Source organism: Cyprinus carpio, chromosome A18, assembly GCF_018340385.1.
Source record: "Cyprinus carpio isolate SPL01 chromosome A18, ASM1834038v1, whole genome shotgun sequence".
NCBI classification, from domain to species: domain Eukaryota; kingdom Metazoa; phylum Chordata; class Actinopteri; order Cypriniformes; family Cyprinidae; genus Cyprinus; species Cyprinus carpio.
In genome coordinates, this window is record NC_056589.1 from 14631271 (window position 1) to 14642385 (window position 11115).

An 11115-nucleotide genomic window follows, 5' to 3' on the forward strand; every position below is an offset into this window, starting at 1 on the left:
TCATTTCCATCTCCGCTCTGGACACAACTGGCCTCAATTTTGCGATGTTTCTCAACTGACAAAAACAATTACGGACCAAATAATTCACATGTTGATCAAAACTGAAGGTTTGTCCCATATGAACACCTAAATTACGAAGGGTAGATTTAACTGAATGTGAGAGAACACCAGCAGGAGCCGAGATAAGTACTTACGTTTTTTCAGGGTTTAACTGTAAGTAATTATTTCCCATCCAGACTTTAATAGAGTTAATACAATTTAAAAGAGTAGACAATTTTGTAATTTCAAGAGGCTTAAATGAAATGTATAGCTGAAAAACATCTGCATAGCAATGATAGCAAATGCCTTCATAATTACTTATCAGTTTCCCAAGAAGCAGCAAATACAAAGCAAAAAGCAATGGGGCCAAAACGGAACCCTGGGGAACACTACAGGACACCGATGCTGTTGATGAGGAATAATTTTGAACTCTAACTGATAAAGACCTGTCTGATAAATATGATGAGAACCAATTCAAGGCTGTTCCAGAGATACCAACCTGCTGTCTAAGCCTCTCAGCTAATATACAGTGATCAACTGTATCAAAAGCAGCAGTAAGATCCAATAAAACCAGTACAGAGCATTCTCCTGCATATCGTTGAATTAACAAATCATTTAAAACTCTAAGAAGAGCAGTTTCAGTTGAGTGCATACAACGAAAGGCAGATTGGAATTTATCAAACACATTATAACCATCTAAAACAGCTGAGAGTTGATTTACAACAACTTTTTCCAGGACCTTAGCCATAAAAGGTAACTTAGAAATATGTCTATAATTTTGAGGTAAAGATAGATCAAGATTTGTTTTCTTTAGAATAGGTTGAACAACAGCTTGTTTAAAATAAACTGGAACTTGACCAGATGTTAATGAATTATTAATTATAGATAGCACACAGGGACCAATTGTGTCAATAACATTTTTAAACAAGGCGGTGGGTACCACATCCAGAGGACTAGAAGTTGTTTTCGTAGAATTAATACTTTAGTGAGGTCATCAAGTGTTATTGGGGAAAAATGATCCAGGGTTACTGGCCTGGAGACACAAGGTATTTGAAGTAAAGGAGAAAGAGTAATATTATTTCGTATATTGTTTATCTTATCCACAAAAAAGTAGAGTAAACTGTTGCACTCATCAACTGAAGAGATTTGAACTGCAGGAGATAGACAATATACAATGTAAAACAAAAAACAAAAATTATGTATAAATAGATATAAAATTAGAGAAAGTTGTAAAATATAAATATATAGTATAATATATAATATAAAATGTAGTTTCTTAATATACCTCCTCCTCTCAGATTCACATATAGGGTGGTGAAATAATCCTTTGACGTGGTAAAAAATAATGAATGGACTTGTCACGTATTACGTTTCCCTCCAGTGGGCGCAGAGTAATATGACACCTTGCGCTCTACTTTTGTGTCCTAAACGCTCGTTTTTTGGGGGGTTGACAACTTGTAAAGACGTAGTTCTGTGGTTCCGTAGTTGTTGTTTTTCTGTTTGTTTTTTAGCTTGTTTACTGTACACCTTGTCACAAAGCAGCCTTGAGGCATTGCTCTGTTTTTTGTAATATGTCAGAAATGACAAGGAGGCAGCTTCCCGCAATGGAAAGTGCCTTCCACCCCCTCTTCCGGTGGGCATGGTTTTTAGATTATGAGCGTGTCGCTCAGTCTCTACAGTAGTGGCAAAAATCTGCCAAATGAATTGAATCACTGTATTATCATGTCCATACATGTTACTTCCTTTATGTGCTTTTGGGCATTATTTTGTGGTCCTTTCTTACTACAGCTTGCAGAGCTAGGCGGAGCAAAAATGTTATTTTTGGGGTAGGCTACATAAACTCTTATTGCACTGTCTTGGGATATTCAAACTTTATTGAACAGGGATACACAATGGAGATCTACTCATCAACTGCATGTATGACAACAACACATTTTTAAAGTTCTAATAAGTTACCTAGTATTTTGTGGAATTTAAAAATTTGTTCATTCATGTATTTATTTTTATTTTAACATTGTATTTTTTTTTATTGCAGGTGTAGTGACAATCCTCTGCACAAGGTAAGGAAACACTAATTATACTTTAGATATGTTGGCATGCAATTACTATTATTAGTTTTATTATTTTATTATTATTATTATTATTATTATTATTATTATTATTATCATCATCATCATCATCATCATCATCATCATCATTATCATTTACACGAGTGGATATTAATTGATAATTAAGTGAGTATAATTATTAATGTGAAACCACTAAAGGGGAGAGTAACTGTAAATTAGCAAGACAATCTCTCTCTTCGGGTGTTTTTATTTTTATTTATTTATTCATTTATGTAAATAGTTATTTATTTAGCTTGCTCGATGGAAGCGGACACGTTTCGATTTCAGCCTCAGCTAGCTCACTCTTGGGTTTGCATTCAGCGGGGTCGAGCTTGTGTGTGGTCACGAGCAGTGCACAATATTTTTCGGTTGCGTGAGGTACTTTCCAGTGTAGCGCAAAGCTCGAAGACGGCAAATTGCGTATCTGGAAGCTTAACACATTCAGACCCACTAAGCAAGGACCTGTCAGAGCAACGCACTGTTACACACCCACCTAGACAGGATACCATTTTAACTGGGCTGCGAGGGACAGTGACGTGATTTGAGAGTTCTGCGGTACGATTAACGGAATTTGGGAGTTTTGTAATGAATTCCGTTGTTTTATGTTGGCAAGTATTTTTTTGTTGTTGTTGTTGTTTTGATGATTGCTCGGCAGAGTTATCTTTGTTTTCTTTTTGAGACAGTTCTTGGCTGCGTTGGCTGCGTTTAATCTTCGACAGTTGTCAGTCCCTGTATCGCTGCAAACACCTTTTTAAAACCTTTATCGTTTCCTCTTTGTTTTGTTTGTTGTAACCTGTTTAGTGTCAATTAAGGAAATAACATTTAAATGTTTCTTATAATATGTAACTTAACGTATCGGTACTTATATGGTATAGCCAAACCATACACTTTTAACCGACCGAGAGAAATATAATATTCGCGATTTAAAGACTTTTTGTATGAACAGCCTTCATTAATACCCTCCAACATACAATATATTAGTATTAAAATAACAAAACTGATTTTAACCTGCGAAAAAGTACACGAGGAGAAACTGGAGTGGGAAATTGTATTCACAACAGTTTTTGCAGTGATCGTGGGCACCATTGGTACATAAGACATAAGCAAGGTTTTTTTTTTTTTTTTTTTTTTTTGTAGAATCCAGGTAGACACACTCTCCAGAAACATTAAGGAGTTTAATAGCATCAGTGCCATCCAATGAAGTTCTGTGTACCAACAAACACTTAGACAATACACTGCATACTTTTTTGTATCAGCAGGTTATAAGGGGAGTGAATACAAATACAACTGAAATTTGCATGTAAATTCACTTTACCATGGTTTTAGGTTAAAGGAATAGTTCACCAAAAAATTCTCATAGTTTACTCTTTACTCATAGTTTAGCTTTACTCACTGCCAAGTCAATACAAAGCTTTATGATGCACTTTTCTGAAAAAAAACAATATAATATATTTTGTCCATTAAATGAAAGTCATTGGGGTCCAGTGTTGTTTTGGACCCCACTGACTTCCACTGTATAGATGAATAGTGTGACATTTTTTTCAAAATAATTTCTTCCAGAATTTTCATCTTGAACCTTTTGAAGTTAACATGAAATGCAACCAGTTTTTCTTACAAAAATTATAGGGAGATTATTGTTTGTTTTTGTGTCCTGGAAATTGTTATAAGTGGGTGTTGCAAACCAAAATGGAGCCAGGTGGGAGGAGAGTAATTATAAAAATCATGAGAGACTATAAATCACGTGCACTTTCACATCCACTTTTTTCATGTTATCATGACAACATCAGCAAAAAAGAAAAGTAATTTCTGAATAAGTTATTGCATTTTGATTCAAGATTACAAATATTTTGCATTGATAAATTTGTTAACAATAAGACCAGGAACTTACATTAAGTCAATGTCATATTCATGTTGACTTTAATGTGTAGCATTTAGATCTGTCTTATCCAAATGAGACTAGATACCACTTTTCATAATGAATCATCTTTTTGTTCCTCAGGAATTTGGCATCATGACAGAAGGAGCCAGTGAGTGACCTTACATAGAGCTCTAGCGTTGATCCTCTGAGCACCGTTTCATAAGAGATTTTTTAATTTTTTTTTTTTTTTATGACACATTTTATCATAGATCAATTAGATGTAATTTAACAGAATGATTTGGTAAGAGTAAAACATGAGTGATCTGTCTTGTTTATAATGTCAGCAGCAATGCAGGTTTCAGTGGACAGATGGAAGGCAGCCATCATCTGCACTTTTGTGGAAATGTGTCGTACAAGATCTCAGAAAGTTCCTGCTGTAATGGTAGGAGAGACTCTTGCAGCTGTTAGTTTGTGGTTGCTGAGTCACTGAGAGTAGAGGGTGTGATTCAAAGATTTTTAACACTTTTTGTTTTTATTTCAATGTGTTGCAGGTAATGTAACTAACGGATTAAGCCAGCTGGTGGCTGACTGCTGTGATTCTGTAGCTTACAATCCCCTTAATGAGATTTGCTGTGATGGCAGGATTCTGACTAGAAGCAGCACTCACGCAAAATGCTGTGGCAAAGGTAGCCAATGCACTTCATGCACTTTGAACACCTTGATGGCCACATTGTTCATTTTTGCATGCTTAGATTTTTTTTTTATTTTTTTTTTTTTTTGAGGTTGATTGATCTACATATTAGATCAAAGGAAGACATTGTATAATGAGTTTTCTCTTGCACTCATTTTCAGTCATGTACCTGACAACGACTCATTTGTGTTGTGGTGGCAACAACATATTTCAATGGAAGGAAAATCATTTTTGTTGTGGCAAGGAAACGTATGACATGACAACCCACTGCTGCTGTACTAACCTTACACTAGAAGTAAAGCCAAAAAATGAAACTTGCTGTCCAAAAGTAACAGGTGTGATTATTAGACAAACAGTAATAGATCTATCATTTGTTTTAGTAGGTTATAATCTGAATCTTATTCACACAGGCACTGATAAAAGAACAGGATGCCAGCAAGGCTCTCTTCCCACCCGGTGAGTCACACATAAACTGTGTCAACAGTATCTGTAGCATTTTGACTACTGCAGAAAATAATTTTGATTTGTCTTTCAGTTTGTGAAAACACATTTTTTTTACTTGTCTATTTTATAATATTTTTTTCTGTTTGTTTTTATGTGAGACTGAAAATCTCAAGCACACTCTCCAAAAACTTAGGTAAAGCACTTGGCATCCTCATTGTGTATTAATTGTTTTAAAAATCTCTCATTTGATCGCATAATGATCTGCTTAGTTTCAGTATCCATTGATAGTCTGTTCAGTTAACTTGCCTAACCTACTGCATGCTACTTGCATAACCTGATATGTCCATTTTATATAAATCGCTTTTGTCGTTGTTGGAAATTACGATGATTGTAAATATATTTTTCATAATAATCTCACACCCCTACTCATTCTGTTCTAGAATCAAAGTGTGGATCAAAACCCTACAATCCCAAGAACAAAATTTGTTGCTCAGGGAATCTGTATAAGAAGGCTTCAGCACTTACTAAGGTATTGCCTTTTGACTTGAAGCTTAGTTCTGCAGGGACAGAAATTCAAATAAATTGGAGATTTCTCTGAACACTGTGGTTTTCAGTAAAATGTGCTTATAAAGAAGTTGGAGAAATTACATTATAGAGTATTCAAAAACTCTGCATACATTAACGTCTTATGTTTATCTGTGTCCTTTAGTGCTGTGGCAAAGATGTTTACACTCTGTCAGATGACAATGTGCTATGCTGTAATGGAATCCTTCATCTCAATGTGCCTGAGCAGTCAGAGTGTGTTGGAGGTGTTATATATGCTCCCCCAAACACTATTTGCCAAATGTCTGCTCGTCCCCGTCTTGGTGAGCACTGCTGTGGAGGACAAACCTTCAATCCTCGCACACATATTTGCTGTAACGGACACAGGTAGGCCCAAAGATTACAAAGATTTGATATGATTTAAAGCAAACTTAATGTCAGATTTACTAACATTCTGCATCAGCGGAAACCCTCTTTGGGCATGAAAAACTGGTGTCCTGATCAGTGTTCCCTCCAAGTTGCACGTGTGCGTTGTTGTGCACTTCTTATGTCGTGACCACACAATAGAAATAATATGCCATGCACAGGACACACACTAAAATGAATTGGGAAAGCCATTTGACTGAATTCTAGTAAATGCAAAATAATTGCAATTCTTGGGGCAAACCACTATAGAGTTGGTGTCGCTATAGAGTTAGAACTACAGGTTTCATAGAAAGAGAATGATGTGCGCCAAATGTTACTGTAGAAATCAAATGGTTGCAGACTAAACAGCTCAACATGAGAGCCAACGCAAACGTAATGACATCATGTTTTAAAGAAGATTGGCTGGATTAAGTGGTGGAAATAGCGGATGATGGGCACAGAATGGTAACATAACTCAGACACATTTACAGTCACAGATGTAGTAAAGTGCAAACTCTACTTCATAGGGATGTTTAGATAAAGATACAAGAATTCACATTCATGTTTTTTTGAAAATATTTAGCTTACAGATCTCAGTTTAAATGTCTCAGTTTGTTTTCTTTTCTTTCCTATTCTATTCTATTCTATTCTATTCTATAATATTAATATAAAGAATTGAACTGTTCTGCATGAGATTTGTAAAAATTCATTTTAATAGAATTTCTTGGTATGACAGCATTGTAAAAAAAAAAAAAAAAAAATCCCAGGTAACCTAAAATATTCATCATTTAGTTACAGTACATCAAGGGTCAAATCAAATATAAATATCACATTAAATTTAAACATTACACATTTTTTTGTGTGTGCGCTGTACATGTCTGGTATAAAGAATGCTTTTGCTCAAGTGGCTGAAATGTCTGCACAATAGAGAAAAGTTTTGCATAGCAAAAAAAAAAAAAAATTAAAAACAGAGGGACCATTGGTCGTGATTTACTAAAGACACGCAGTGGAAAAAATAAAATTAAATGAATCATACAATGCAATTCACTAATGTTTGGGACAGTTTACTGGTATTTGCATTATTTAATGCCTCAGAAAGCATGTCTTATTTGTCCTGTTTAGTAAATCTGGCCCTTAGTATTTTTTTTGCTCATGTTTTAAATAATTTATATTTTTATTAATTTTGTATGCAAAATGAGTAGTATTCAGCTGGTTGCTTAGTTAGCATCTTTATGGAATATCTACAGTACTAAATTAATTTCCTCACAGTGTATAGCTATTTTTAAATGACTTTCAATGCTGTAGATCCAGATTATATAGTTACCAGCATGTGATAAGTGGGCCATGCTAACCAGACCTTGACCCTTGATCTTATCAACACAACCACCATGAGGGGGTGACCTGCCTTATATAGAATAACATATTTGTCAAAATTAAAGATCATTTCTTTAGGGGTACAACTTTATATACAATGTAAAAAGTTACTCACTTGATCTCCAAAAATCTAGTAGCTTTAGGCAAAACCATAAAAAATAGCAGATAGTGAGCGTTTGGCCAGTAGCCTGATTTCATGTATGTCTCTACCCACGCTGTCTTGACAAACGAGGCTTTGTCTGTAACTGGATATTCAAGTCTAACTTATATGTGCAGAGACATCATAGAAACATGCTTAACCCCATAATTAGAACCGTCTCTGTCATCCACAAATGGTACAGCTTCAGACCAGGAGTCTCTCAGTCGTTGGGCTCACCCATAAACCCTTATGAAATTTTAAAACCACTAACAACCTGAAAAAACTGCCTTGGGCAATTTCTGTGTTGGTTGTTGAATTACTTTTCTTCCCAACTTATTTCTTTTTAGTCACAACAAGATGAATGGCAATTACTGTTGTGGTTCAGAAGTCTATGACCACCACAACCAGTTGTTGAGATGCTGCTCAGGTCATCTCTACAACCTAACACGTTTAAGTGGGGAAGCAGAGTGCTGTGGAAACCATCTGCTGGAATATAATAACAATCAAATTTGTTGTTCCTCCTCAACCAATGCTATAATTTATGACACCAAACCAAACCACCGTTGCTGTGGGCATTACTACTACAACACATCCCTGTGGAGCTGCTGTGCTGAACATCTCAAACCAACACCAAAGCCTGACAGCTCTCCTGCAGAATACAGGCTTAAACCACTAATGGACCTGATCCCTGAAATGTGCAATAAAACAGGTGATGTTCTTGAACATTTATTGTGGTGCAACCTAAAATGCTCAATAACATTTTTTGGAACTAGACATAATGATCTTGTCTTTTTTTGTGTGTGTTTCTAGTGTTCTTTGGCAAAGTGGAGAGTGTGGCACTTGAAAATTATCAGCGTCACATTGTTTTGAAAGTTGTTGGACAGGTTGATGTAATATCGGAAAAGATCATCAAAGACCCTTGGCTTCATGTGTCCCTGGATCACTGCAGCTCTCCTGCCACAGAGAACGGCATGACCTACCTTTGGGAGGAAAACCATGATAGGAAGTACAAGCTTCTCTCTCACCATGTTGACCTAACCTCTGACATGCACATGTTCTATGCTGTATGTTACCAAAAGAAGAGATAGAAATATGGATTGAGGTCTATTTCCAATCATTTCAAACCAAATTCAAAGCATGCTGGTTGTTATGAGATTTTTGTCCGGAAAGAATTTTTATCCACCGTTAATGCTAAATGACCCTGTGTGTGAAGGGCCACTATATTTGAAAGCTAAGAACCTATACTCCCTTAAGACAGGCTTCTAAAGTCTCTGTTACTGTAGCATTACACAGCTTTATTGCAGAGGCGCCACATGTTTTGTCTCATTGGTTATTTTTATTTCATCCCAATAATGGATTGAGCCTGTTTGGAGTTCAAAAAAAAAATAGAACAACCAAAAAATGTACAAACCCCCAACACATCACCAACACTCAAGCCAACCAATATTTATTTTACCTTTTATTATAACACTGCCCGTCAATAAGAACAAAAAAATTTCTTTGAGTTGAACAGTAAATAAGATTTTTAGCTGAAACTTTGGTCTTTGGTTATTCATAAAATTCGAGTCAACGGCTGCCCGTCGTTGAGAATAAAAAAAAAGAAGAGCATATCAAGGAAGACAAAATTAATACCCGTGGCTCCTCATGATATATATATTGAGGTCTTATAAAATTAAATGATCGTTCTGTGCAAGAAACTGAATATTATTTACAACATTATAACCTGTAATCCGCATAAATCTGATTCTTTTCCATGTACTGGCTCTTTCAGACAATTGTTTTTTTTTTTCTATGAATTGGTTCAGTTCACTACTTAGTTTACGTAATCATGCGATGACGAAACATATGCTATACGAAATCATATTATTAAAGCACCCAGTAATGATGTGAATTATGGATGTTTTGCTATAGCATATAAAGTGAATAAGTGAACTGGTCTTCATCAGCTCACCTTTTTAAATAAACAAAGAGAAACTATAAAAACTTTAATTTTGCCCCTTCATTCAAGTGCTTGGTTCATACATGCACGTATAACCGGTCTTCTGAGTCAGAACTGTTTCCTCATTGCAGTGTACTGTTAGAGTAACTGGGGCACTGAATGAGCTGGCCAAAACAAGCATCATAGGAACGTGTATGGTATTTTGGCTCATTTTAAGTGGGTGTGTCTGTAAAGCAAGTCTGAAAGTGAGTTTTGATTGAGTAACTTGTAGATCAGTGTTGCTCAAGTCATGAACTGATGATTCAGTCCGATCTGGTGAACTGGTTCAACTAGTTCACCAAAAAGAAATAGGCTAGAAGCCAGACATCACCTTTACAGTTCTACTCAAGAAAAAAAAAAAGGCGCCTACATCTTGGTTGGTCTGAGGGTGAGTAAATTAACAGAAAATTTTCAGTTTTGGGAGAATTATTCTTTTAAGCTATTTAATCAGTCAGTTAATTTTAGTTTTTAGGTTTGTATAGCTAATATAAAAATGTTAAAAATTAGAAACAAATGTGAAACATTATTTTTATAGTTCTCTTTTAACCCTTAAATTTTTAAATTGCCTGGCAGTTTTAATTTTATATATTTTACATTGCACTGCATGTCCCAGTGAGCAATTTTTTAATCGTACTGTATTTTCTATATTCTATGGTCTATTTCAATTTCTGTTCCATGTTTTAATAGTTTGACTGGTTTCAGGGACCTTTATATACTATAGCTCAAAGGTGCTTTTAACATTTAATTGTAATAGTTTGTTCAAAAACAGGTTAATGACTTTTTTCCTAATTCTTGAGAAGACAAGGTTAATTCCTACATACATATATATATATATATATATATATATATATATATATATATATATATATATATATATAGATAGATAGATAGATAGATAGATAGGCCTATATAAAAATTTAAATGACAACAACAGCTCATTATAAGCTTGATGTTGGTATGCATTTTTGTTATTATTATTATTTTTATTTCTTTTCATTGAATGACAAATTTATAGGTTTGTTACTACTTGCCAAACAGTGATTTTCATTCTTGACTGTGCTTACACCCAATCCATGTGTAACATTTTTATGAAGAAATCTTCATCTACCAATAAATTTGCACTGTTTAGAGACAACACATATTACTGTGTTAAGAGGAAATTATATCTATCTGTCTAATATGTCTGTCTATCTATTACATGTAGTGACTTGGGAGTTTTAAACTTCTCCAAACAGTTCTGTACTAATTTCTATGTCTTAACTATATACAACTGTGAACATGTCTTTCATATGAACTGTTGTGTGAAGAAAGTTTACTCATTCAAGTTGTGTTATAGTATTGCAGATATGAGAATGGGAATGAGTAAAATGATATGCAATACACACAATCTGGTGCCAAAATTCAAGCCTAAAACCCTAAAACCATTTCAAAAGCAAATGACCCAGCATCAAAAAACTCAAACCCCAGTAGTGACTCAGTAGTGACTAACGCAAACCTTATATATATATATATATATATATAAGTAATGAATCAGTA

At 34.8% G+C, this 11115-nt stretch overlaps 1 protein-coding gene across 4 annotated transcripts; it reads left to right on the forward strand.

The window, feature by feature from the left end:
- Positions 1-2295: 2295 nt before the first annotated feature.
- LOC109078031 (galaxin-like) lies at positions 2296-8969 on the forward strand. Of its 4 annotated transcripts, none has more exons than XM_042775072.1 (11): positions 2296-2755; positions 4147-4174; positions 4350-4447; positions 4557-4691; positions 4858-5031; positions 5107-5152; positions 5299-5333; positions 5581-5669; positions 5850-6070; positions 7949-8310; positions 8412-8969. In XM_042775072.1, exons 3-11 carry the CDS (start codon positions 4375-4377, stop codon positions 8687-8689), a joined length of 1413 nt encoding a protein of 470 aa, XP_042631006.1. In that variant the 5' UTR covers positions 2296-2755; positions 4147-4174; positions 4350-4374; the 3' UTR covers positions 8690-8969. The 4 variants fall into 4 exon arrangements, with proteins under 4 accessions (XP_042631006.1, XP_042631007.1, XP_042631008.1 ...); XM_042775073.1 differs by having other exon boundaries at positions 4353-4447; XM_042775074.1 differs by having other exon boundaries at positions 2296-2702.
- Positions 8970-11115: the final 2146 nt, after the last annotated feature.